Below are 27,912 nucleotides of genomic sequence, written 5' to 3' on the forward strand. Positions count from 1 at the left end.
AAATATTCAAATCTTTGATGATCCCTAGGAGCACCATCAAATCTATCATAACCAAATGGAAAGAACATGGCACAAAAGCAAACCTGCCAAGAGATGGCCGCACACCAAAACTCACGGACCGGGCAAGGAGGGCATCAATCAGAGAGGCAGCACAGAGACCTAAGGTAACCCTGGAGGAGCTGCAGAGTTCTACAGCAGAGACTGGAGTATCTGTACATAGGACGACAATAAGCCGTACGCTCCATAGAGTTGGGATTTATGGCAGAGTGGTCAGAAGAAAGACATTACTTTCAGCAAAAAACAAAATGACACGTTTTGAGTTTGCGAAAAGGCATGTGGGAGACTCCGAAAATGTATGGAGGAAGGTGCTCTGGTCTGATGAGACTAAAATTGAACTTTCTGGCCATCAAGGAAAATGCTATGTCCGGCACAAACCCAACACATCACATCACCCAAAGAACACCATCATGCTGTGGGGATGTTTTTCAGCAGTCGGGACTGGGAAACTGGTCAGAGTTGAGGGAAAGATGGATGGTGCTAAATACAGGGATATTCTTGAGCAAAACCTGTAGCACTCTGTGTGTGATTTGAGGCTAGGACGGAGGTTCAACTTCCAGTAGGACAATGACCCCAAACACACTGCTAAAGCAACACTTGAGTGGTTTAAGGGGAACATGTAAATGTGTTGAAATGGCCTAGTCAAAGCCCAGACCTCAATCCAATAGAAAATCTGTGTTTTGCTGTTCACAAGCGCAAACCATCCAACTTGAAGGAGCTGGAGCAGTTTTGCAAGGAGGAATGGGCAAAAATCCCAGTAGTAAGTTGTGGCAAGACTCATAGAGACTTATCCAAAGCGACTTGGAGCTGTGATAGCCGCAAAAGGTGGCTCTACAAAGTATTGACTTTAGGGCTGTGAATAGTTATGCACATTGACTTTTTCTGTTATTTTGTCCTATTTGTTATTTGCTTCATAATAATAAAAAAAAAAAATCTTCAAAGTTGTGGGCATGTTCTGTAAATTAAATGATGCAAATCCTCAAACAAACCATGTTAATTCCAGGTTGTGAGGCAACAAACACGAAAAATGCCAAGAGGGGTGAATACTTTTGCAGCGCACTGTATGTAAATTATGACTCTGTTGGAAATTATACCAAGAGATAGCTATTTTTTTGGAGGTGACAAAGGCCGACTGCTATTCAGTGTGACACCCCCCCCCCCGCTCACCCTGACCCCTATGGGCTCACACTGTGGAGTGAGAAGTTCCACCGGACATCGCTCATGACCAAAGCCACATCCCAATCCTCCAATCTCCTCCAGGACTTGGGCTCCTTAGCCCAAAACTGGGTTTTTTTTATAGTCTAAAAATAGAGGCAAGGTGAAACAATAAAGTCCTGACCCAGACCAATATATTTGATCCAAGGACCATCTGAGTTACCACCAATGTGAAACCAATACGTCATTCAAAGATCAATATGAATCCTTGAGTGAGATGTGTCACCCAATTAAGACACTTGTGCAGTGTAGTGTCTTGTGAAGAAACATGAAAAGAGAGGAAAACCAACAGAATGAGAGAAACCACTCAGATGGGTAAATGACCCGGGTAGAGAGGGACCTTGATGTAGAGAGCCCAGGGTTCCCTTAGCTACTGTTTGTTCCTGGGACATGATCCAGGATATTTTTCCTCTTGGTTGCTACAATTGAGACAGAAAAAGCTTGGAAAAACCTTCAATCGTAATCTTGCCTCCTAGAAACATTAAAAAAAAAGGGTCTGTGTATGTTTTGGGAGTTTGTTCACCTTGTGATTGAAGAGGGCATATGTGGCTTCTTGAGGGATCAATACCCCCCCCCCCCGTCACTTTTCTTAGTGTATGGAAGATTTTATTCCAATAACTCCTCATGGGAGGGCATGTCCACCAAGTATGGAACATGGAACCTACATGATCCCACCCTCTATAGCAGCCATTCTCAACCAGGGTTCCTCCAGAGGTTGCCAGGGGCAAAGCCAGCAGCATGACACCAAATATCTTTTTAGCTGTCTTTTAAGGGTGGCATTCTGAGCACCACTTTAAGGAGGACATTCTTCCTATTGACAACCAATATAAGGGGCGTAGTTACTATTGAGCCCTGATGAAATGGTTTTAGGAAGGGTTCCTCGAGACCTGAAAATTATTTTTGGGGTTCCTCTAGGGTTAAAAGGTTGAGAAAGCCTGCTCTATAGCATAGGCGGGAAGCATCTGGCTATATCTTGGCCAGTCTTGCAGGTACATAGTACCATCTAGTGAGGACTTTTATACTTCATTAGGGATATGTTCATAATACCCTTTATAGGAGCGTCGGCAAGCTTGAAAACCACTGTTCAGAATCGAAATGAGTGTCCGACTCCCAGGATCGAGCATATGAGGAAATATCTGCTTTTTCTGCCAGGGACCGCTTCAGATTTTCATTAGATGTTGAATTGAGAGTTGGTTGGTTGGTGGGGACTACAGACAGTTCTTTTTATCAGACACTTTGAATGAGGCCTGTTGTCTATGGTAGCCAGTTCTTTCCAAGACATGTTTTTTATCTCCATTAATTATCTGTTTTGTGTGTTTTTAGAGCTCAACGAGCCGACTCTAAGGTCGTTGGAGGCCTCCACGTCCGCTGACCCGGAGCCTTCCGTGAAGCCGGTAGAGATCGAGATTGAGACCGCGGAGGCAGCAAAGAAAAGACTGATGAGGTAAGTACATTTTTGTACAAGCTATTGGTCAGGAAGCTTCGCTGACAAATCTGGGAAAGGAATCCCGGCACTGGTATCCAAAGGACATAAAGGAAATCAATTGAGTTGATTTACTAAAACTGGAGAATGCTAAATCTGGTGGAGCTCTGCATAGAAACCAATCAGCTTCTAAGTTTTTTTTTTTTTTTTGTTTTTTTTTTTGTCAAAGCTTAACTGAGATGAAGTTAGAAGCTGATTGGCTGCCATGCACAGCTGCACCAGATTCTGCGCTCTCCAGTTTTAGTGAATCAACCCCAATGAGTGATTAACCAAGCCCTGTCCACTCTTAACTGAAATGCCAGCTTTGGGGGGACATGACATTTTAAAGTAGTTGTAAACCCTTACATATACCCAGTAAAGTGACTAATCTCAGGTTATACACAGTGAGGAAACAAATCCTAAGTAAGTTGTACCTGTTTATCTGCAGCCGTCTTTTCCCTACATCCATTCAAAGTGCAGAAATCTCAGTTGTGAAAAGCAGGGGGTGGAGAGCTACATCAGTGAGGAGAGCTCTTAGAAATGATTGGAGGGAAGGGACGTAACCCCCCCCCCCCCCCCCCTCTCTCCTTGACACAGCTCACAGGATTAGAGCTGAGGCTGTCAATCACAGGCTGTGTGCTGGATCTCCCTCCCCTTTCACCCTTTTTCTCTTGGTGTGATGGGGAAACTGTATATTTTATATGTCCTTTTTAATTAATGTGGCTGTGAATACTTCTGTACATGGGATTTTTTTTTTCTGTTTTTTTTTTTATTTTTAATAGATTTGCAAATGTTTCAAACAAACTTCTTTCAGATTGTCATTATGGGGTATTGTTTGTAGAATTTTGAGTAAAATAATGAATGTAATCTTATTTTGAAATAAGGTTGTAACATAACAAAATGTGGAAAAAGTGAAGCGCTGTGAATACTTTCCAGATGCACTGTAGACAACATTGAGCTTGCAGTTTAGTTCACAAGACATAAGAAGGACACTGCATTTCTGTCAGGATTAACAGGACTTTTCTGTGCTTGCTGAAAATGTGCTTAGAAAAAAACGAATGCAAGCCACCACATCCAAGGACTGATATGGTGCAATCAATACATTTTTCCTGGCCCAGCTTTTATTAGTCTGGGGGGGGGAGGGGAATGTCACCCCAGGAATAGTGTGCGGAGTGCTAGGTTTTGGCTTTGCAGATGCAGAAGAAGCTTATGCCTGTCCTTCATGTTCTACAGGGAGAAGCGGAAGGCGGAGTTTGCTGCTTATCTGCGCAGAATGATGAGCCGCTTCAGCAAGGAGCTTCGTGAAGACACACATAAGGTAGGAGAAAGAGGGGGACAGATTCCAGTGTCGCTGATTTGGTCCCAGTCATGGACTACAAGAAAATGGCGGCTCCCTTAGGTATTCGATATAATTAACAATTAAAGGAGTTTCTTACTTTAGCCGCTGAGTTATCGTATTCCCTCTTGAATGTCAATAGTGTTCAAAAAAAGCATCCTGTCTTGCATGGTGAAGGTTTCCATTCTATTACCCAAGGTACCTATGTAAATCTCCCAGCATTTTAAATAATATTTTATGCTGCAGCATTAAGATGGGCAGATTCAAGGCTGCAGATAACAATAATATAAAAGTCCTGGTGTGTGTGTAATTTTACGCCTCCTTACGTCTTGGGTCATTCTGTACTCATCTCAGACCTCTCTCGCTCTCCAGGTCCATCTCCTCTGCCTCCTGGCCAATGGCATTTACCGCAGCAACACCTGCAACTCCCCCGATCTCCAGGCTGTGGCGCTGTCTGTTGTTCCCGCCAAGTTTGCCAACATTCCAGCTGCTAGAGTGGATGTGGTGTACCTGACCAACCTGGTGAAATGGTATGTCCATCTCTTATTTAAAGCTGAATTCTGGGCACGAAAACTTTCCTTTTTTAAATATATTCCTCAATAACCAAAGAGGATATAAACCTACTTTGTGTGCACCACATTCCCTTGAAAATCCAGATAATACCTTGTAAATGTAGTAATGACATCATCGCTGTGCTGTACATAGCCCGTGCAGAGAACAGAGCTGTGGGAGGGGCCTAGCAGGCTCCACCCACTGCAAGCTGCCTGCAGAAAACTACAGGAGGGGGCGGAGACCAGACATCCTGCACAAGAGGGGGAAGCAGAGCTGTGGGAGGGGCCCAGCAGGCTCCACCCACGGCAGGCTGGCTGCAGAAAACGACAGGAGGGGGCGGAGACCAGACCAGCCACCCTGCACAAGAGGGGAAAGCAGAGCTGTGGGAGGGGCCCAGCAGGCTCCACCCACTGCGGGCTGGCTGCAGAAAACTGCAGGAGGGGGCGGAGACCAGATCAGTCGCCCTGCACAAGGAGAGAGGGCAGTAGTAAGCGGTCTTTTTTTACAGGAAGTCTCGCACTGCATTACTGCACAGATCTGGGAGAAATACACAAAGGACACCGAGATTCAAGGAAGAATACACATGACTCTAATATGGAAAATATTTGCTCATCTCAGAGTATTTGCTTATCACTTACATGTACGGCGGCAAGGCAACTTTGCAGCAGATGTCGATCAGTGGGTGCTGGCCAATTGATACCCTCCGATCGTCGGGAAGACACACAGGACAGAGCTCTGCCTATGTAAACAAGGCAGAGCTATGTCCTGTCAGCGGGAAAGGGATGGATTGGAAAGAAAATGTCATCACTTCCCTTAGTAAAAGCAGCACACAGTGTACACCAAAACACTGGCTAGGCATACATTTAACCCTTTGATCGCCCCTAGATGTTTAACCGCTTCCCAGCCAGTGCCATTCGTACAGTGTAAGTGCATAATTTAGCACTGATCGCTGTATTGGTATCACTGGTTCCCACAAAGGGTCAAAAGTGTTAGTGTCAGAATGTCCGCCGCAATATGGCAGCCCCGCTATAAGTCACTGATAAAAAATAAAACAAAAAGTCCAGTATATATCCCATAGTTTGTAGACGCGATAACATTCGCGCAATCCAATCAATATACGCTTATTGGGGAAAAAAAATTACCAAAAATAATATGTAGCAGAATACATATTGGCCTAAAATTAGGAAGAAATTGTTTAGGTTTTTTTTACATTTTATTTATTTTTTTGGATATGTTTTATAACTGAAAGGGGTTCACATTTGTCGGTCGTTTTTTTGTTTATAGTGCAAAAAATAAAAAATGCAGAGGTGATTAAATACTACTAAAAAATTCCAGTATATATTCCATAGTTTGTAGACGCGATAACTTTTGCGCAATCCAATCAATATACACTTATTGGAAAAAAAGTTACCAAAAATATGTAGCAGAATACATATTGCCCTAAAATTAAGAAGATTTTTTTTGGATGTTTTATAGCTGAAAGTAAAAAAATATTGTGGTTTTTTTTTTTTGTTTTGTTTTGTTTCGTTTGTCTTTGGATATGTTTTATAACTGAAAGGGGTTCACAATTGTCGGTCTTTTTTTGTTCATAGCGCAAAAAATAAAAAATGCAGAGGTGATCAAATACTACTAAAAAAAATTCCAGTATATATCCCATAGTTCCAATCAATATACCCTTATTGGAAAAAAATGTTACCAAAAATATGTAGCAGAATACATATTGGCCTAAAATTAGGAAGAAATTTGTTGTTTTTTTTTTTTTTGTTTTTACATTTTTTTTTTTTTTTTATATGTTTTATAGCTGAAAGTATAAAATCTTGTTTTTTTTTGGGGGGGGGTCACAAATGTCAGTCTTTTTTTGTTTATAGCCCAAAAAATAAAAAATACAGAGGTGATCAAATGCTACTAAAAGAAAGCTCTAATTGTGGGGGGGGGAAAAAGGACATAAATGTAATTTATGGACAACGTTGCATGACCGCGCAATTGTCAGTTAAAGTAACGCAGTGCCATATTGCCAAAAAAGACGGCCTGGTCATGAAGGGGGGTAAATTTTTCAGGGGTCAAGTGGTTGATAGAAAATCCACCCAGAAACCCCAACCATATATAGAAAACCTTTTTTTCTTGCTCCATCTTTTTCTCTTGTGTCTGCATCACCCTCCTGTCTCCCTCTTCTCTGCGTTCTGCAGGATCGCCACCCAGCCTAGGGACTTACAGGAAATGTCTGATTTTATTTGCAGGTTCACATCGACCTTCACCCTCAATCCTGAAATGTCATTGGATGAACAAGAACCTTTGTCCGGTACCTTGGAGCGGAGGTTTGGGGTGTACGGAGTGAGAGATGCAGAGGAAATGGTTCATGTAAGAGGAGAAATCATGTCTATTATGGCCTATTAAAGGGTCAAGTGACATTTCATTAATAGTCGGAGGCCTGTTGGTTGACTTGGGCCCCCTTTCACACTCGTGCGACTTTTCCTGCGACTTTGGACATCAGAATTGCGTGACAAGTCGTACCCCCAAGATTCCCAATTATAACCATTCATATCTGTGCGACTTCAATGCGCACCGACGTGGAAGTACTCCTTGTACTACTTTGGTCCGACTTTGATGCGAGTTGAGGTCCTTAGACCTTCATGTTTACACAGGCATTCCCTGAAATCGCGGCAAAATCGCTCAACTTTCAAGTCACGGCAGTGTGAAAGGGGCCTTAGCTGATATATTTTTGGAGATTTAAAACTAAATGATGTTGCATTTTTGTTGCATGTTGATTACCTGGGGGAGGGGTGGTCGGGGGGTGTTAGACACAGGCAGGGGTGGTGGGGAGGGGGGGGGTAGACACAGGCAGAGGTGGTAGGGGGGGTTAGACAGACACAGGCAGGGGTGGTGGGGGGTTAGACACAGGCAGGGGTGGTGGGGGGGTAGACACAGGCAGGGATGGTGGGGGGGGGGGTTAGACACAGGCAGGGGTGGTAGGGGGGGGTTAGACACAGGCAGGGGTGGTGGGGGGGGGTTAGACACAGGCAGGGGTGGTGGGGGGGGGGTTAGACACAGGCAGGGGTAGTGGTGGGGGGTTAGACACAGGCAGGGGTGGTAGGGGGGGGTTAGACACAGGCAGGGGTGGTGGGGGGGGGTTAGACACAGGCAGGGGTGGTGGTGGTGGGGGGGGGGGTTAGACACAGGCAGGGGTGGTGGTGGTGGTGGGGGGGTTAGACACAGGCAGGGGTGGTGGTGGTGGTGGGGGGGGGTTAGACACAGGCAGGGGTGGTGGGGGGTAGACACAGGCAGGGGTGGTAGGGGGGTTAGACACAGGCAGGGGTGGTAGGGGGGTTAGACACAGGCAGGGGTGGTGGGGGGTAGACACAGGCAGGTGGGGTAGGGGGGGTTAGACACAGGCAGGGGTGGTAGGGGGGTTAGACACAGGCAGGGGTGGTGGTGTAGGGGGGTTAGACACAGGCAGGGGTGGTGGTGGGGGGGGGGGTTAGACACAGGCAGGGGTGGTGGTGGTGGTGGGGGGGTTAGACACAGGCAGGGGTGGTGGTGGGGGGGGGGTTAGACACAGGCAGGGGTGGTGGGGGGTAGACACAGGCAGGTGGGGTAGGGGGGGTTAGACACAGGCAGGGGTGGTAGGGGGGGTTAGACACAGGCAGGGGTGGTGGTGGGGGGGTTAGACACAGGCAGGGGTGGTGGTGGGGGGGGTTAGACACAGGCAGGGGTGGTGGTGGGGGGGATAGACACCGGCAGGGGTGGTGGAGATGGGATTAGGGGCATTTACCTTTCTCTCTGTGTCAGCCTATAGTGATCCCTCTTTCATCATAGGGTCTCTGCTGAGCAGAAAGCTCCTCCCCCTTCACGCTGTTGGCCGTCAGCCTTGTCAGCAGCAATGTGGGGGGAGCTGCGGAGAGGATGGGCGGGGGGCCAGCTGTGCTCTGCCATTACATGTAATAGCAGCGGCACTGGGCCATCCACACAGTGGAATAAGGAGAGGGGCGGACCAGGGCGGGCGTGTGGAGTGGAGCAATAGGGTGGGACCACTGTTTTCCTGGGCATCAATGTGCCGCCCCCTCAGAACCTGCCGCCCGGGACCGATGGTCCCATTGGGTCCCATGGTAGGGCCGCCCCTGCTCTGCATGCTTGTTGACTTGAATATACTCTGCATTGGTTTTTAGGGCATCTTTCGTTTTTTCAATTGGAAGCACAAAAATATTAGTTGGGCCCCAACATGTTCAAATATCTTCACACTGACCCTTAATATGAAAAGCCCCCGATGTACAGCTAAAATGTGATGGCCGTTTTCACAAACGCGTCTGATTTGTGTCTTCTGGTTTCTCTGCAGCTCTTCCTGATCCTCCTGCGTGCTCTGCAGCTTCTGAGCCGCTTGGTGTTGTCTCTGCAGCCCATCCCTCTGAAAGAGCCGCCCGCCAAAGTAAGATCAGCTCCGTGTCCCTCACATTTATATGTTTTCCTGTTTACTGCCCTTATTACTCAGTCCATATATTGAAGCATAAAATGACAGCTATATACACTATATTACCAAAAGTATTGTGACGCCTTCCTTTACACGCACAAGAACTTTAATGACATCCCAGTCTTAGTCCGTAGGGTTCAATATTGAGTTAGCCCACCCTTTGCAGCTATAACAGCTTCAAGGTTTAGGAGTGTGTCTATGGGAATGTTTGACCATTCTTCCAGAAGTGCATTTGTGAGGTCAGGCACTGATGTTGGACAAGAAGGCCTGGCTCGCAGTCTCCGCTCAAATTCATCCCAAAGGTGTTCTGTTGGGTTGAGGTCAGGACTCTGTCCAGGCCAGTCAAGTTCCCGCCTCTTCATCTCTTCCACCCTCTTTCACCCTATACCCACAGTGTTCCGGAACTTCTCCTCCAGCCCTGCGAGCATCTCCAGCGGCCGTGATTTGCTATCATTGGCTGGACCTGGACATCCTATGCCGATTTTGCACTTGACCAGATATGTACTTAAAGAGGAGCTCCAGCATGCGCAAAGCACACTGTGCTTTCTGAATGGCCCGAAACTTCTGAGGGATCTCACTGCGGCGAGGTCTCCCGGAAGTTGATGATGGGTACCTGTCAAAAACAGGTACCCACTCTCCCTGGAAAGGTGCTAAATATGGCAGCAGAGGGGCGGTAGAAGCAAACAAGGGCAGCTTCCCCTTTTGGGTGGAGCTCCGCTTTAATGTGAGTTTTTCAATAAACGGCCCACTAGATGGTAGATGGTACCTTTTCCTCCTTATCTATATATAGCTATATATATATCTGTATATAGCTATATATATATATAAACAGTCAATGAGAAGTGTTCCTGAAGCCCAAGCAGTGACATGAGCCCCAGAGAAAGAACCTCCTCCAGAAGTGGAGGAATTTGCACCACTGTCAATACCTTTCTCCAAGAAGACCCCCCCCCCCCGGTCTCCTGCTGTAGAACAGTGTGGTGGACTTATCAATATAACCCATTTAATCCCAAAACCCCATTTGCTCACCACATATCCTTTTGCAGCACTTCTTCCAGGAGTGGAGACTGGTGAGATCCACTGGTGGGCCCACCATGAACCATATTTGTTGCTGGCCCTTTATGTGATGTGATCACACCACCGCAGCCTGCAAGGACCCTGAAGCTGGACAGCCAATGAGAAGTGTCCCTGTCACCCAAGCAATGAGCCCTTGAGAAAGGACCCTCAAAATCTATAGTCCAGAAGAAAGAAGACCTGGGGCCTGGCACTTTTTTAAATGTTTTTTTTTTTAAGTATATAGTGAGTAGTTAGAAGGGGGGGGGGGGGGTGTTAAATGGTATTTTAGGAAAGGGGTGGGAGTTTATGGACATGCACACTATTGTAATAATTAATCTAATCTAGGTTTGTTTGGGTAACATTTGAAATCAGGCTTTGGCTCGGTTTTATATCATGCATTTTTGCTCAACTTCAGGCAAAACGTACTTCTACAGGGAAGTCGGCCTCTAAAACGAAAAAGAAATCCTCCAAACCCAGGAGGCCTTCTAAATCGAAATCAATAGCGAAGCCCCAAAAAAAGAAGCTGAAACGAGAGGAGACGGTTTTTGGAGAAGACGATGAGGACGATGCGGACGAGACTCCACTGGCAGCAGAAAAATCTGTGAAAGAGGCCAACAAATCAAAGAAGAAGTCTAAGAAGGCCCAAGCCGAGAGTGATGAGGAAGCCAAGCCAAAACCCGGCCCCAAAAACAAGCTTCGGCGAAAAGCAGCCTCTAAAATTTCATACAAGGAAGAAAGCGAAAGCGGGGCGGGCAGCAGCGGTTCCGAATATGTCTGCAGTGACAGCGTGGCCAAGGAGGAGGACAGTGAGGACAGCGATTCCTCCGACGTGGACGAGCCTGTGTGGAAAGTTACAAGTCCCTTAAATCCGAACACGAAGAACTCTGCAATGGTCCCATCAAAGAGTCCGGGACAGCCCAAAGCAAAAAGTTCCCCCAAAAATGACAATGCCCAGCCGACAGGAAGAGGCAAGGCCATCTCGTCAGATGATGAGGATGAGGAGATCCCACCGGCCCCCAGAGGCAGCGATCAGTGGTTGGAGGTCTACCTGGAGAAGGAGGAGAAGTGGGTCTGTGTGGACTGCCTCTATGGGACGGTGAACAAGCCTTCAACGTGCTTCAAGGCTGCCACCAAGCCCGTCACCTACGTGGTGGGGATCGATAACTCGGGCCACATGAACGACGTGACGCGCAGATACGATCCGGAGTGGATGACCAATACCCGCAAGCGCCGCGTCGATCCAGAGTGGTGGGAAGAGACGCTGGGGCCTTGTAGAAGCCACGACATGAAACAGGAAGATCGAGAAGAGGCCGAGGTGAGAACTTACATTTATATTTCGTATACTTTTTTTTTTTTTATGTAGAATTTTCATGACTGCAGAAGACAGAATGACTGTGAATAACCATATGTGTGTGTGGGAGCACAGACCTTGCTGAAACTTGTAAACCTCAGACATGAAATATGAACAAGGCAAATTCCTTTATAGTGTGCACTTGTCTCAATACAGAGCACTAAGTGTTGTTTGTTTGCTGCCTTATTCCTCTGCTATCTGAGTAGATTCTGACAAGTTTTCCTGACACCAGGAGGTAAAAAGGTGATGGGGAGTGAGCTACAGCACACAGCCTGTGATTGACAGCCTCAGCTCTGTTCCTGTGTGAAGGGTGGGGGTGGGGTGTCCCTTTCCTCCCCTCCAATGAGCTCTCAGAGCTCTCCTCACTCAGCTTTGCAGAGTGTAACTTCAGCTCCCCCCCCCCCCCCCTTTTTTTTTTTTTTTTTTTTTTTATTTAGTTCAGACAAGCTTTATAAATTCTGTGCTTTGAACAGATATAGAGACGAGAAGACTGCAGACAAACAGCTACAACTTATGTAGGAGGATTTGTTTCATCTCTGTGTATCACCTGAGGCCAGTCACTTTACCGTAAGGGTTTACAACCACCTTAAAGCTGAACTCCAGCCTTGCCGTTAAAGTGATTGTGAACGATCACCTTGTAAAACAACCCATTCAGTTTAAAATAGAAATGAAAGGCAAAACATTTTTGTATAGATATTAAAAAAAAACATTATAAATACCTTTTTTCCCTTTTTTATAAGTGATCTCATTCCCTCTGTTCTCAGCTGCATAAGAGCTGGGGGGAGGAGAAGCACACTGGGCTTCCCAGTGAATGGCTGTGCAGCGGGGGCGTGTCGGGACAAGTCTGATCATTTGAAGGAGAGTACACTGAGTTCCCAGCATAGCTAGAGAACTGACGGCGGTGTTCTCTCCTGCTTAGTGTGGTCAGTTTTTAATAGGAAAGCAGAGGGACTGGCAGGAACACCAGGGATTTCACAGAAAGGGGGCAATACAAAGAGAACAGGAGACTTTCTCATACAAGTACATGGTACAGCCAATGCGTGGGCAAGAGGGGCAGCTGCCCTGTGTGCAGTGAAGCAAAGGGGCAAAAAATAGACGCAGGATGGTACACCCGTTCTACAACATGTATTAACAGTGGGGAAAGAGGGCACAATTCTGGATCCTTGCCCTGGGTGCTGGATGACCCTGTCCCAGTACCGGCTACAGCAGGCACATATCAGGAATATGAAGTGTTGGGGTAACAAAAGCTTTAAAGCCCGTTTCACACTGATGGACCAATCAGGTTGGCCTTTCAGCTTTTCAGTCAGACCTGATTGGACCCTCCATGGAGAGGCGGATGTCAATGGACATGTGTTCATTGACACCCGCCGACATCCGATCCTCTCCGCTAAAAACAGACATCTGGTGGATCGGACCAGGTGACAGTCGGATGGAAAAGGACAGGCGGTCCGTTTCCATTAGAGCTGCACGATTAATCGTTAAGAATCGTTATCGCGATTTTCTTTTCTCGTTGCGATCTTGACAAAGTATTTCCCGATTCTTTCTAGGCAGAGAATTCTCTCTGCTCTGCTGAACCCAACAGGGCTGTCAAAAGAAAGGAAAAAAAAAACAAAATCCAGCCAGTCTGCCAAGAATCACAACATACTTTAGCAGTGGAACTCAAGTATAAACATTGTAACGATTTGTCCTTTTAGATCAATGGAATACACCTTTGGTGGTAAATGAGGGAAGTTTAACCACTTAAACACTAAACCTTTTTCTGACATTTGTTGGTTTCAAGTTAAAAACATTTTTGTTTTTTTGCTGGAAAATTACTTAGAACCCCCAAACATTATATATATATATATATATATATATATATATATATATATATATAATATATATATATATATATATATATATATATATATATATATATATATATATATATATATATATATATATATATATATATATATATATATATAAATTATTAATTTTTTTTTTTAGTAGAGACCCTAGAGAATGAAATGGTGGTTGTTGCAATATTTTATATCACACTGTATTTGCGCAGCAGTCTTTCAAATGCAATTTTTTTAGGGAAAAAATTACACTTAATGAATAAAAAAAACAAAAAAAACCCAGTAAAGTTAGCCCAATTTTTTTTGTATAATGTGCAAGATTTTACGCCGCAAGAATCATGAGAGAATCGTGATCTTTTTATTCTAAGCAAAAAAATCACCAGAATCCTGCAGCTCTAGTTTCCATCCAACAGCCCATAGGGGAGAGCAGGCTGTGTCCTTGTCTGCTCTGTATCAGCGGACACGGACCTGTCATTTGCCTGCTCAGCAGAGATCAACGGAGAGATAACCCTGCTGGGCGGGCGGACTCCGTCAGTATGAAAGGGGCCTTAGACCCCTTTCACACTGGCACCACTCCACTATTCGGCCGCTAGTGGGGGCACTTTTAGCCTCCGCTAGCAGCCGAAGAAGGGGTTAAAAGCGTCACTGCCGAAGCTCTTTTCAGGCGCTTCGGCAGCCCTGCCCATGCATTCCAGTTGGCGGGGGAGGAGTGTATACACCGCTCCTCCACCGCCTCAAAGATGCTGCTTGCAGGACTTTTTCTAACGTCCTGCAAGCGGACCGCTCCAGTGTGAAAGCACTCGGGCTCTCACACTGGGGCTGCAGGGGAGGCGTTTTTCAGGCACTTTACAGGCGCTATTTTTAGCCCAAAAGAGCCTGAAAAACGCGTCAGTGTGAAAGGGGTCTTAGTCTTGCCCGATTCTTAAAGCTCCTCTCCTGTACTGAAAATGCTTTCTCTGATTTCAGTGCACACTGTCAGTTGTGCCCCAGTGTACATTAGTTTCTGCAGCAAGCTAGGCTTGGAAGGAAAGATCTGTAAGATGCTGGACCTGCCCCCCCCCCCCAGCCAGGAAATGAGGAGGGGCTCTATCTGACTTGCTGCAGCTTCTAAGCTCACAGTGTGCGGTGAAATCGGAGTAAGCCATTTCAATCCAGGAGAGGAGCCGGTACAACTGTGCAAGACTGAGGGGGAGGTTGGAGTTTTTCATTTTAAATAAAGACGAATATATCGGTGAGAGTTGATATTTTTTTTTTTTTTTTTTTTTTTATGTTAACAAAGGTCAGCTTAATGATTCAAGACTTTAAAAAACTTTTACCTGGAACTGGGTTTAAAATGAGTTACTAGAATGAGGGCAACCTTAACTACCCGTAATGACGGTAAATCTCTGATGTCCTACCTGCAGTTTGAAGCTAAATTACTGGATAAACCACTGCCGACCTCCATCACAGAATTTAAGAATCATCCGCTGTACGCCTTGAAGAGACATCTACTGAAATACGAGGCGATCTACCCAGAATCCTCTACCATCCTGGGCTACTGCCGAGGGGAAGCCGTCTATTCCAGGTAAAGAACATGGCCGCTGATTGCATTGTACTCTCCAGATATGATGATGAATGAAAGATGAAAAAAATAACACGGTTGACCATTATAACAAGTCTGCAACATACTTTATTTTTTCACCTCCTATCCATTAACCACTTCAGCCCCGGAAGGATTTACCCCCCTTCCTGACCGGAGCATTTTTTGACGACACGGCACGGCGTTGCTTTAACTGACAATTGCGCGCTCCTCACGGCGTTGTACCCAAACAAAATTGACGTCCTTGCACTTTGAATGACAATTGCGCGGTCATGCAACACTTTACCCAAACTACATTTTTAGAATTCTTTCTTCCCACAAATAGAGCTTTCCTTTGGTGGTATTTGATCACCTCTGCTTTTTTTTTTTTTTTTTTTTTTTGCGCTATAAACAAAAAAAGAGCAACAATTTTGAAAAAAAAAAAAGCAATTTTTTTTACTTTTTGCTATAATAAATATATATAAAAAAAAAACAAATTTCTTCCACAGTTTTAGGCCGATACGTATTCTTCTACATATTTTTGGTTAAAAAAAAAATCGCAATAAGTGTATATTGATTGGTTTGCACAAAAGTTATAGCGTCTACAAAATAGGGGATAGATTTATGGCATTTTTGTTAAAAATTTTTTTTTTTTTTTTTTTTTTTTATTATAATGGCGGGGATCTGCGATTTTCTATCAGGACTGTGACATTATGGCGGACACATCGGACACTTTTGACACCATTTTGGGACCATTGTCATTTATACAACGATCAGAGCTACAAATAGCCACTGATTATTGTATAAATGACACTGGCAGGGAAGGGGTTAAACACTAGGGGGCGAAGAAGGGGTTAAGTGTGTCCTAGGGAGTGATTCTAACTGTAGGGGGGGGGGTGGGTGGGCTCACTACAACATGAGAGATCACTGCTTCCCGATGACGGGGAGCAGTAGATCCCGGTCATGTTGCTAGGCAGAACAGGGAAATACCTTGTTTACATCTCCCCGTTCTGCCTCTCCTCACCGCAATCGTGGGCCGCGGGCGAACATTGAGTTCGCGGGACCCGCGGGCCCGATAGGCGGCAAATTCAAAGGGTCGTACGGGTGCGCCCATTTACCTGCCTGTGCCATTCTGCCGACGTATATGTGTGTGCAGCGGTCGGCAAGTGGTTAAATTTGTGAAGAGGACCAAAAATAAAAATAAATTGTGTCTTTTGGACAAAAGCCTACAACAGTTTTTTTGTTTTTGTTTTTTTTTTTTTGTAGAGAGGGGGGGGGGGGGAGATACTGTATAGCTAAGGTCTGTGCACACCCAACCATCAGACCTACAATTTATGAGCTTCTTGGACATTCCATTTCAGAACCATGGCCATTAATATGGAGTTGGCCCTCTTAGGTGCTATAACATCCTCCACTCTTCTGGGTAGACTTTTTTACTAGATGTTGGAGTGTCTGTGGGGATTTGTGGCCATTTGTGAGGATCAGGTGCTGATGTTGGGTGAGAAGATCTGGCTTGCCATTGGCGTTCCAATCCAGCCCAAAGGTGTCAAGTGGGGTTGAGGTCAGGGCTCAGTGAAGGACACCCAAGGTCCTCCGCTCCGAGCTGGTCACACCATGTCTTTATTGTACACAGCGGCACAGTAGGTATGCCCTATACCAGCTCTGCTCCTGCAGTCGCCAGGACTATTCTGTCTCCATGAATTCAGACTCTCTAGTCCAGAGGTAGGCAACCTCGGCCCTCCAGTTGTGGTGAAACTACAAGTCCCATGAGACGTTGCAAGACCCTGACAATCACAAGCATGACTCCTAGAGGAATGAGGGGATTTGTAGTTTCACCACAGCTGGAGGGCCGAGCTTGCCTACCCCTGCTCTAGTCCACGACACCCCAATTTGTTATCATAAGGTTGGAAGGGCACAATTGTCTATAATGTCTTTGTATGCTGTAGTATCAGTAGTACTCTTCATTGGAGACACCTGAGCTCCATCATGTGGAGGGGTTGTGCCCATTTCATGTATTTTCCTTCTTCCTGGAAGCAGGGATATGAGATGTGTGCAGTGGGTTCCCCACAACTGGCCATGTAAATTTTGCAAAGAGTTGATCGTGATCTATCCTTCAGGTCTTGTGTTCGGACGCTGCACTCCAAAGACACCTGGTTGAAGGAGGCCCGTGTGGTGCGACTGGGAGAAGTGCCTTACAAGGTAACCAACGTCTTTTGTGTGCCCACATCTTCAGTTGAGGTGATGATTCAGATACATGCACAAGTGAAAAAAAACTTAAAGTGGTGTTCCGGCTGAAATTATACTTTTTAAATAAAAATACCCCTATAATACACAACCCTAATGTATTCTAGTAAAGTTAGTCTGTAAACTAAGGTCTGTTTTGTTAGTTTATAGCAGTAGTTTGTTATTTTATAAACTTACAGCAGGCCGTGGCCATCTTAAGTGTGGGCATCTGAAGCCAGACTGTATTTCTTCCTGGATCTCATCCTTGCAGATCTCGCACATGCTCAGTGCAGCACAAGCAGTGTAATAGGTTTCAGGTCAGGTTTCCATAGCAACGGCAGTGTCAGAGGAAGTTGCCGCCCCTTCCCAGAAGGCATTGCAAACAGGAAATGATGCGATGGGCCGCGGCCAGGGAGGAGGAAGTGAAAAATGAATACAGCAGATATACAGTAGGTGCTGAAAATTTTTTCTTTTAAATATCCAATTCGTTTACAGTGCACAGTTTAGTGAGGGATGCTGAAGAGTTGTAAAAGTGGGTGGAACTCCACTTTAACTCCTAATGCCTAAACACAGTTTTGCAACTTTGACACGAGTTAGCAAAACTGCATATTGTCACAACTACTTTGTGCATCCAGGTGGATTATACCGCGTTTTTTTCAGGACAAATTGGGCTTTCATTTGGTGATCAATGGTAATGGATGTTTTCTGATTTTTTTTTTTTTTTTATTCCATTATTAACCGCTTCAGCCCCGGATGATTTTTACCCCCTTCCTGACCAGAGCACTTTTTGCGATTCGGCACTGCGTCGCTTTAACTGACAATTGCGCGGTCGTGCGACGTTGCACCTAAACAAAATTGACGTCCTTTTTTTCCCCCACAAATAGAGCTTTCTTTTGGTGGTATTTGATCACCTCTGCAGTTTTTTTTTTTTTTTTTTTTTGCTATAAACAAAAAAGAGCGACAATTTTGAAAAAAAAAGCAATATTTTTTACTTTTGCTATAATAAATATTCCCCAAAAATATATAAAAAAACACATTTTTTTCCTCAGTTTAGGCCGATTTGTATTCTTCTACATATTTTTGGTAGAAAAAATCGCAATAAGCATTTATTGATTGATTTGCGCAAAAGTTATAGCGTCTACAAAAGTTTTATGGCATTTTTATTATTATTATTATTTTTTTATTAGTAATGGCGATCTGCGATTTTTATCGGGACTGCAACATTATGGCAGACACATCGGACACTTTTGACACTATTTTGGGACCATTGACATTTATACAGCATTTATACAGCATTCAGTGCTATAAAAATGCTGTGATTACTGTGTAAATGACACTGGCAGGGAAGGGGTTAAATACAAGGGGGCAATGAAGGGGTTCAGTGTGTCCTAGGGAGTGATTCTAACTGTGGGGGGATGGGCTTCCACTCAAATGACAGCAATCACCGCTCCCGATGACAGTGAGCAGTAGATCTCTGTCATGCCACTAGGCAGAACAGGAAAATGCCTTGTTTACACAGGCATCTCCCCGTTCTACGGCTCCGTGACACGATCCCCGGGAGACTGGCAGACATCAAGTCTGTGGGTCCCACGGGCACGGTCACGCTGTACGCGGTGGGCGCGTGCCCGCTAGCCCGCCATTTAAAGGTACGGCCATTTGCCCGCCGCTGCCATTGCCGATGTATATCGGCGTGCAGCGGTTGGCAAGTGGTTTAAAGGAAAACTGGCCCAAAATAGTAAAAAAAAAAAAATAATAATTTTTTAAAAATGTACCTCTGTATTTCTTGTTGTTACCATAACCTACCACTAAAGAACAACCCAAAATAAATTCTCCTGCTCCTGACATTCGCAGCGATACCACATATTTTTTTTTTTTTTTTTTTTATCCTACCTAAAACACACTGACACTAATTTAACCACTTGCCGCTGTCATTATACTGCGGCAAGTCAGCTCGTTCCCGCGAATCGCCGTAGCTGTACATTGGCTCTTTAAACAGCTATAGCAGGCATGTGCCCTCTGCACGGTGGGGGAGCTGATGGGCGTGGCCGGCAGCCGCGATGTCTGCCGGCCACCCACGATTGCTCCACAGAGAGGCAGAATGCGGATCTGTCAATGTAAGCAAACAGATCCCCTGTTCTGTCTGGGGAGTAGAGAGAGATCGTCTGTCCCTAGTGATTAGGAACAGCAATCTCTCTCCTCCTTCAGTCAGTCTCTCCCCCTCACCGTTAGAAACACCTCCCACAGAACACATTTAACCCCCTTGATCGCCCCCCTAGTGTTAACCCCTTCCATGCCAGTGACATTTATACAGTAATCGGTGCATTTTTATAGCTCTGATCGCTGTATAAATGTCAATGGTCCCAAAAAAGTGTCAAAGGTGTCTGATCTGTCCGCCGCAATGTCCCAGTCCCGCTAAAAATCTCTGATCACCGCCATTACCAGTAAAAAAATAAAATTGCCATAAATCACTATAACTTTTACGCAAGCCAGTCAATATACGCTTATTGCAATATTTGTTTTTATTTATTTTTTTACCAAAAATATGTAGAAGAATACATATTGGCCTCAACTGATGAAGACATTTTTATTTTATTTTATTTTTTTGGATATTTATTATAGCAAAAAGTAAAATGTATACCAACAAAAGAAAGCTCTATTTGTGGGGAAATAAAGGACATCAATTTTGTTTGGGTACAGCGTCGCACGGTCGTGCAATTGTCAGTGATTGTATCGCAAAAAAGGGGCTGGACTATTTAAGGGGACAAATGTTCTGGTCGTTAAGTGGTTAAAAAAAATAAATAATAAATCCTGTCTCCCCCCACAAAAATGTGACCTTGACCTTTGACCCTGACCTTTACGCAAATACTAACCCTGGCACTGACCTAGATAAAACCTTGATCTAGGTATTTTTATTTTATTTTATTTATTATTATTATATATATTTTTTTTCTCTCTCTGCAAGGAGAGAGAGATACAATGTATCTCTCCTCCAGTCAGAGAGAGAAAACATGGGGCAGGCCTCACATTGACTGATCACTATGATAGCCAATCAGAGGCTATCACAGCGATCAGGTGACCCGAAATTGGGCGTTCCAGGGGCTCCCAGTGAGACCTCCGTCTATGTGCTACTACCTAAACACTTTTTACCTTAAAGTGGAACTTTGTCATTTTTTTCATCTTTCCATCTATTAAATCTTCTGCTCTTGTTGTTGTTTTACCTTTTGGATAGTAAAACATTTTTTTTTTCTGCCAGTAAATACCTTATTACAGCCCACTTCCTGTTTCTTGTCTGGTCATTAGTCTAGGCTTATGACATCATACACAGCTCTCTCGCTGAGAGTTTGCCAGGAAGGGAGGGGGGTTGAGTCATAAGAGAGCCAATGAGAGCTGCAGAGCTGGAGGTGTGCCTCTGTAAATCCAGGAAGTGAACAGGCAGCAGCTTCAGCTTCCCACAGTTAAAATGGCTGCAGCCAGACTCAGTGGAGGGAGATTTCTGCAGCATAGTTGACAAGTACATAATCACAGTATATATAAAATAATATGCAAAGTGGTTGGAGGGAAGCTTCAAAATGGCAAAGATGTTTTTATTGCAAATTATGTGAGCAGACTGCAGTTCCTCTTTAATGCATTCCTTTTAGTTCCATTTTAAGTATCTTAATATGACTTGGTGTAATCCTCTTGCAGTCTCCTATACAGCAGAGCTCAAACTGGGAGGGAAAGAGAGAAGCAGCACAAGGTGCAGTGCAATGCCCCTGCAGATAGGGGAGAGCAGAGAGAGGAGTTAATCACTCCGCTGCTTCTCCTTTCACAGGCTGAAGGAGGGACGAGACCTGCAGGTGCTACTTAAATGCATCTGAGAATAAAATTCGGTCTGCTGCTCTGCCAGAGAGAGCTGTGCTGTGTGGCAGAGCTGTGCAATTCTCAAGACTGGATGGACTGAAATAGAAATTCTTTGGGTCCCATCAATGTATTTTATCTGGGTGTTGATTCCTGTGGCTGGTCTAGAGTTCAGCTTTTACCTTCCATGTATAAAGTAAGTGCACTTTGTCCATTTCTCGGTGTCAGCATTTCTCTGGTTGCTGCACAGATGGTGAAAGGACAGTCCAACCGAGCGAGGAAAGCCCGTATGGCGGATCCGGAGAAGAGGGACAGCAATGACCTCGCTCTGTTTGGCGCGTGGCAGACGGAGGATTATCAGCCGCCGGTCGCTGTGGATGGGAAGGTGAGTCGCTGTGTCCGGGGTCACCTCTGGTCCCAATGAAGGAGACTCTCCATCATCTTGTCTGCTCTTCGCTGTATTTGTAGGTTCCCCGCAATGAGTTTGGAAACGTTTACCTGTTCAAGCCTTCCATGTTGCCGATCGGCTGCGTTCACCTGCAAATGCCTAACCTGCACCGCGTGGCCAGGAAGCTGGACATTGACTGCGTCCACGCCATCACCGGATTTGACTTCCACGGGGGATACTCGCACCCTGTGTAAGGCTGAAGGGTCCTCTGTCATTGCAGCGGGGGGGGTCTGTACCGAATTCCGGCAGCATGCTTGGTGATTACACCCGTCCAGGAGGCCGAGGCTCAGTTGTGTCGAGCTTACAGGAGAGCGGACACAGCGAGCAGGTCTGGGGTGACCAGTACTTGTTCAGGCTGCAGCATGGTCGCTGGAAAGTGGCCGCAGTGACCAACACATACACTTCCTATTAGATCTGTGTTTACAAATGAAAAATTCCTGCCTGGCCAATGTATATAAACCAGGTGGGGGGTCTCATTCCAGGAGGACATATCTGTACTACGTCCTTCCAGAACTGCACCTTCTACCAACCACTGGGGGCAGAGATTATGTACAATACCTGGCTGCTCCGATATCCCTGTGTGTCATTATGTCTGATCACTTCAAGTCATATTGTCCCTGATCACCGCCACACCAGTCCTACTGTCCCTGATCACCTCACCAGTCCTATTGTCCCTGATCACCACCACACCAGTCCTACTGTCCCTGATCACCAGTCCTACTGTCCCTGATCACCAGTCCTACTGTCCCTGATCACCAGTCCTACTGTCCCTGATCACCAGTCCTACTGTCCCTGATCACCACCACACCAGTCCTACTGTCCCTGATCACCACCACACCAGTCCTACTGTCCCTGATCACCTCACCAGTCCTATTGTCCCTGATCACCACCACACCAGTCCTACTGTCCCTGATCACCAGTCATATTGTCCTGATCAGCTCCACACCAGTCCTACTGTCCCTGATCACCAGTCCTACTGTCCCTGATCACCAGTCCTACTGTCCCTGATCACCAGTCCTACTGTCCCTGATCACCAGTCCTACTGTCCCTGATCACCAGTCATATTGTCCCTGATCACCACCACACCAGTCCTACTGTCCCTGATCACCACCACACCAGTCCTACTGTCCCTGATCACCAGTCCTACTGTCCCTGATCACCAGTCCTACTGTCCCTGATCACCAGTCCTACTGTCCCTGATCACCACCACACCAGTCCTACTGTCCCTGATCACCACCACACCAGTCCTACTGTCCCTGATCACCAGTCCTACTGTCCCTGATCACCAGTCCTACTGTCCCTGATCACCAGTCCTACTGTCCCTGATCACCAGTCCTACTGTCCCTGATCACCACCACACCAGTCCTACTGTCCCTGATCACCACCACACCAGTCCTACTGTCCCTGATCACCTCACCAGTCCTATTGTCCCTGATCACCACCACACCAGTCCTACTGTCCCTGATCACCAGTCATATTGTCCTGATCAGCTCCACACCAGTCCTACTGTCCCTGATCACCAGTCCTACTGTCCCTGATCACCAGTCCTACTGTCCCTGATCACCAGTCCTACTGTCCCTGATCACCAGTCCTATTGTCCCTGATCAGCACCACACCAATCCTATTGTCCCTGATCAGCACCACACCAATCCTATTGTCCCTGATCACCGCCACACCATAGTGTCCCTGATCACCGCCACACCATAGTGTCCCTGATCACCGCCACACCATAGTGTCCCTGATCACCACCACACCATAGTGTCCCTGATCACCACCACACCAGTTACTGTGCCAGCAGGAATCTGTACATAGCACACTGAAAACATCACAGCACCCAGCCTCATCATTCTCTCAGGAGCCCCCACCCCCGATGTAAGCAGTGGGCTGGCTCTTGGGAGGAGTTATGCAAATATCAAAATGCCTTGATGGGTGGGCTATCTTAGGTGTTTTATTTGCACACAGAACATCTATGTGATGCTGAGATGCTCCATGATTTGAAAGAATTGAAATCCAATGAAAGGGTCAGGCCAGGGACAGTCAGGCTGGAGAGGAAAGGGCTAGCTAATGCTGGATGTCCAACCAGGAAATGTGGGCTTTATCTGACTTGCTGCAGCTTCTGACGCACATTATGAGAAGCTCACAGTGTGCATCAGAGTAATCCATTTCAGTACAGGACAGGAGCTTGTCCGACCTTTGTGTGTGGGGTCACTTTAATCCTGTACCTAACATTTTTTTTTCCTGTAGTAGAAGATTGTAATGTGTGTGGCAGCTCTGATTTTACATTGGTTAAGTGCGACTCGTTTTCTTCCAGGACGGACGGTTACATAGTGTGTGAGGAGCACAAGGACATCCTGATGAGCGCCTGGGAGAACGAACAGGTTGAGATCGAGCGCAAGCAGAAGGAGGTGAGTTCGCTGAGCAGAGTCCTTGCAGTAAAACAGATCTGAATGGGGATGCATGTATTCTCACCCCACTGCCTGGGCTCCCCAGCATCTCCCCTGCTGATAATAAGAACCATCCGCCAGCTGAAACACAATAATTCTAGGGTTGAGCTGGCCATATAATCACCTAATCTGTTCTTGTGCTGCAGAAGCGGGAAAAGCGAGTCTTGGGGAACTGGAAGCTGCTGGTCAAGGGACTTCTGATCCGGGAGAGAATAAAAGCACGTTATGGCAATAAGGTGAGTGATGGAATGGATGGAATAAGTACAATGAGGAATTCTTTGGCCTTCTGTGTATAGAGAGATTTCAGAGTCCCCTCTCTCTCCCTATTAAATCTGTAATATAAATTTTCATTATGGAGGAGCGGGAACATCCCAATGTGATCAAGAACCAAGTGACATACTATAGCCGTAGAGTTGCTGATTTTTCAGGAGTTTTAGCCTGCAGATGAATCGCCATATTGTCAAAAGGTGTGCCATTCTAGAATGAGCAATGGGGGGGCACAGAGTGCTGAGATCAGGGAAGGGGGGCATTTGGTATAGCAGTGAAAGCGAGAGGGGGTGTTTGTCAGGGTGTTGGGAGCCAGGAGAAGCGGGCGGAGTGCTGGGAATATGGGCGTTGGGGTCTGGCAGAGTGATGGGAGCAGGTGGGGTATTTGGCACAGTGCTTGGGGGGGGGGGGGTTGTTTGGCATAGTGCTGTAAGTGAGGGGGCGTATGGCGTGGTGTTGAAAGCCAGGGGGAGAGGGTGGTTTTTGGCATGCTGCTGGGAGCAAGGGGAGGTGGGGGCTGGCAGAGTAATGGGAGAAGGTGGGGTGTTTGGCAGAGTAGTGAAAGTAGGGAACATTTGGAAATGGCATGGGCGGGGGTTTGGCATATACTGGGAGTAGGGGTCTGTTTGGCAGCGAGATTAAAGCAGGTGGGTGTTTGGCAGAGTGCTTGGGAGGGGGAGTATTTGCAGTGGTGAGAGCAGGGGGGGTCATGAGTCAAACTTATTTTTCTTTCTTTATAAGGCTAGGCATATCTATACTTCAATAAGTAAACCTCTACATCTTTAGTACAGTCCCATTCACACCAGAGCATGGTGCGGGAAACCCACGTTCTGTGCGTGTTTCCTGCACCGCATTCAAAACGCACTGCAGTTGTGGTCTGCAGCGGTGTCAATATTAAAGTCATTGTAAAGGCATACGTTTTTTTTTTTTTATCTTAATGCATTCTATGCATTGAGATAAAAATCCTTCTGTGTGCAGCAGCCCCCTTCATCCCCCCTAAAACTTACCTGAGCCCCATCTCTATCCAGCGATGTCCACGAGTGCTTGGGCCGTCCGGGATTCGCCCTCCTGATTGGCTGAGACACAGCAGCAGCATCATTGGCTACTGCTGCCGTCAATCAAACTCAGCCATACAGGAGAGAGAGACAGGGCGGGGCCAAACCGCGGCTCTGTTTTTAAATGGACACACAGAGCTGCAGCTCGGCTCGGGTACCCCCATAGCAAGCTGCTTGCTGTGGGGGCACGCAACAGGAGGGAGGGGCCAGGAGCTCCAGCTGGGGACCTGAGAAGAGGAGGATCGGGGCTGCTCTGTGTAAAATCACTGCACAGAGCAGGTAAGTATAACATGTTTGTTATTTTAATAGAAAATAAAACAAGACTTTACAATCACTTTTAAGACACCCCAAACACATTGCATTTGCTCACACCAGATCGCATGGTACCATGCGATCCGGTTGCAGTGAGTTTTCAAAAGTAGTGCATGCACAACTTTTCATGCGACACAGTTCGATTTTAGGCAATTCAAAATGAATGTGTTGAAATTGCAAGTTCCTGGGAGATTTGGCATCAACTCAGATTCTTAGTACCTGGGAAAAGTATAAAGAAGATAGTTTAGAAACATCATATTCTGTGCATTTCCTGTTTCCTTTTGACTAAGGGATGTACTGTATCGGCACCTGCACCAAATGTTGCAATCCCCTTCAAGGCAGCTGAGAATTTGAGTTCATCTTTAAAGCGGAGCTCCACCCAAAAAGGAAAAAGGGAAGCTCTGCTTGTTTGCTTATAATCCCCCCCCCCCCGCCTTCTGGAAGACCTTTCAGAAAGCGCAGACTAGCGACTAGCGCATGCACAGTTGTTAATAGGCTGTGAAGCTGCAAGGCTTTCCCTTAGCGAAGATACCGTTGCCGACTGAAGGATCAGCTTGGGGTGCCAACATCGCAGGATCCCTGGACAGGTAAGTGTCTTTTATAGTATTAGTCAGCAGCTACAGTATTTGTAGCTGCAGACTTTTTTTTTTTTTTTGCACAGGCTGGAACTCCTCTTTAATGTGTATGGTCAGACGTTGTGCATTAGGTCTAGATTACTCTACTTTTATTTATTATTGAGCTGTCCACCACCAGTCCAACGTCCACACACCAATGAACATGATTCTGCATGTCACTTCAGTCTATTTTTCTTATAACAGGATGCAGATCATCCACACTCAGCATTCGGGGAAGAAGGATTCTCATCTGATGAGGAGGAGGAAAAACCAGCATGTGAGACCCCAGCGCAGGACACCGCCATCTCCTGGCCTCAAAACCGCCAGGCCGAGGAACTGCAGGTGGGGAAAGCTAAACGAAAGAGCAAGAGGGAGAAGAAAGGGGAGGAGAAGCATTTGTTCCCATTTGAGAAACTCTGACAAACATCAATTCTATAGATCCCCACCAATCATGGACCATCTGCTCCTTTCCTGCTGCAGGGGAACTACAAGTCACAGCAAGCTTTAGCAGCTGGGAGCAATCAGGGTTTTTTAAGGCTGAAGTCCTTTCCATTTCTAATAACTGACAACCGTTTTCTCTAATGTAGAGATAATAGTTTTGTTTATATTGAAAAGATAAAGTCATGTACATTTTCCATTCCTAGAAATAAATACAAGTTTGTAAATTTGTTGTCATTGATAATCAAAGGACAAATAACACGTGTGCATTTTTTTTTTTTTGTATTTTAATTTTGAATACGCCTTTAAAATGAATGATTATAAGCCACATTCGCAAAAGTGTGAATACAGTTTAACCACTTCAGCCCCGAACCATTTGGCTGGCCAAAGACCAGAGCACTTTTTGCGATTCGGCACTGCGTCGCTTTAACTGACAATTGCGCGGTCGTGCGACGTTGTATCCAAACAAAATTGACATCCTTTTTTTCCCACACATAGAGCTTTCTTTTGGCGGTATTTGATCACCTCTGCGGTTTTTATTTTTTGCGTTATAAACAAAAAATTTTGGAAAAAAAACGCATTTTTTACTTTTTGCTATAATAAATATCCCCAAAAAATATATAAACTTTTTTTTCCTCAGTTTAGGCCGATATGTATTCTACATATTTTTGGTAAAAAAAAAATAAAAAAAAATAAAAAAAAATCACAATAGGCGTTTATTGATTGGTTTTGCGCAAAAGTTAGAGTTTAGAAAATGGGATTTTTATGGCATTTTTATTTTTTTTTTATTTAGTAATGGCGGCGATCATCGATTTTTATCGTGACTGCGACATTATGGCGGACACATCGGACACTTTTGGCGCTATTTTGGGACCATTTACATTTATACAGCAATCAAAAATGCATTGATTACTGTGTAAACGCGACTGGCAGTGAAGGGGTTAACCAGGAGGGGGCGCTGCAGGGGTTAAGTGTGTCCTAGGGAGTGATTCTAACTGTGGGGGGGGCGCTATGTGTGACACATCACCGCTCCCGATTACAGGGAGCTATGATCATTGTCATTAGGCAGAACGGGGAAATGCTTGTTTACATTAGCATCTCCCCGACATCGAGTCCGCGGGACCCGCGATCACACGCGCGGAGCTCGCGACAGGGTCGCGCACACTGCCGGCGGCGCGCACGTGACCACACGGCGGCAAATTTAAAGGGACGTACCTGTACGCGCCATTCTGCCGACGTAAATGTTCGTGCGGCGGTTGGCAAGCGGTTAAGATAAATAAAAACCTAATGATCCTATTTCCTTAATGAAAAATTCTTTAACAATCAAAAACACATTTCTTTTTTAAAAAAGAAGTTCTTTTATTATGACACACACACAATAACAAGC

At 45.7% G+C, this 27,912-nt stretch overlaps 1 protein-coding gene across 1 annotated transcript in view; it reads left to right on the plus strand.

Moving 5' to 3' along the window:
* Window positions 1–26,752, plus strand: part of XPC (XPC complex subunit, DNA damage recognition and repair factor) — a 36,045-nt gene extending 9,293 nt beyond the window's left edge. The window contains exons 4-16 of the mRNA XM_073591772.1: window positions 2,596–2,716; window positions 3,968–4,052; window positions 4,443–4,600; window positions 6,860–6,980; window positions 8,953–9,042; window positions 10,553–11,452; window positions 14,733–14,893; window positions 17,005–17,086; window positions 21,198–21,332; window positions 21,416–21,585; window positions 23,707–23,800; window positions 23,986–24,075; window positions 26,292–26,752. Of these exons, the coding sequence (XP_073447873.1) occupies window positions 2,596–2,716; window positions 3,968–4,052; window positions 4,443–4,600; window positions 6,860–6,980; window positions 8,953–9,042; window positions 10,553–11,452; window positions 14,733–14,893; window positions 17,005–17,086; window positions 21,198–21,332; window positions 21,416–21,585; window positions 23,707–23,800; window positions 23,986–24,075; window positions 26,292–26,507 (2,423 nt within the window). The 3' untranslated portion in view covers window positions 26,508–26,752. The remainder of the gene's footprint in view (window positions 1–2,595; window positions 2,717–3,967; window positions 4,053–4,442; window positions 4,601–6,859; window positions 6,981–8,952; window positions 9,043–10,552; window positions 11,453–14,732; window positions 14,894–17,004; window positions 17,087–21,197; window positions 21,333–21,415; window positions 21,586–23,706; window positions 23,801–23,985; window positions 24,076–26,291) is intronic.
* Window positions 26,753–27,912: the final 1,160 nt, after the last annotated feature.

The sequence above is a fragment of the Aquarana catesbeiana genome, linkage group LG07 (genome assembly GCF_042186555.1).
Source record: "Aquarana catesbeiana isolate 2022-GZ linkage group LG07, ASM4218655v1, whole genome shotgun sequence".
Classification (NCBI taxonomy): domain Eukaryota; kingdom Metazoa; phylum Chordata; class Amphibia; order Anura; family Ranidae; genus Aquarana; species Aquarana catesbeiana.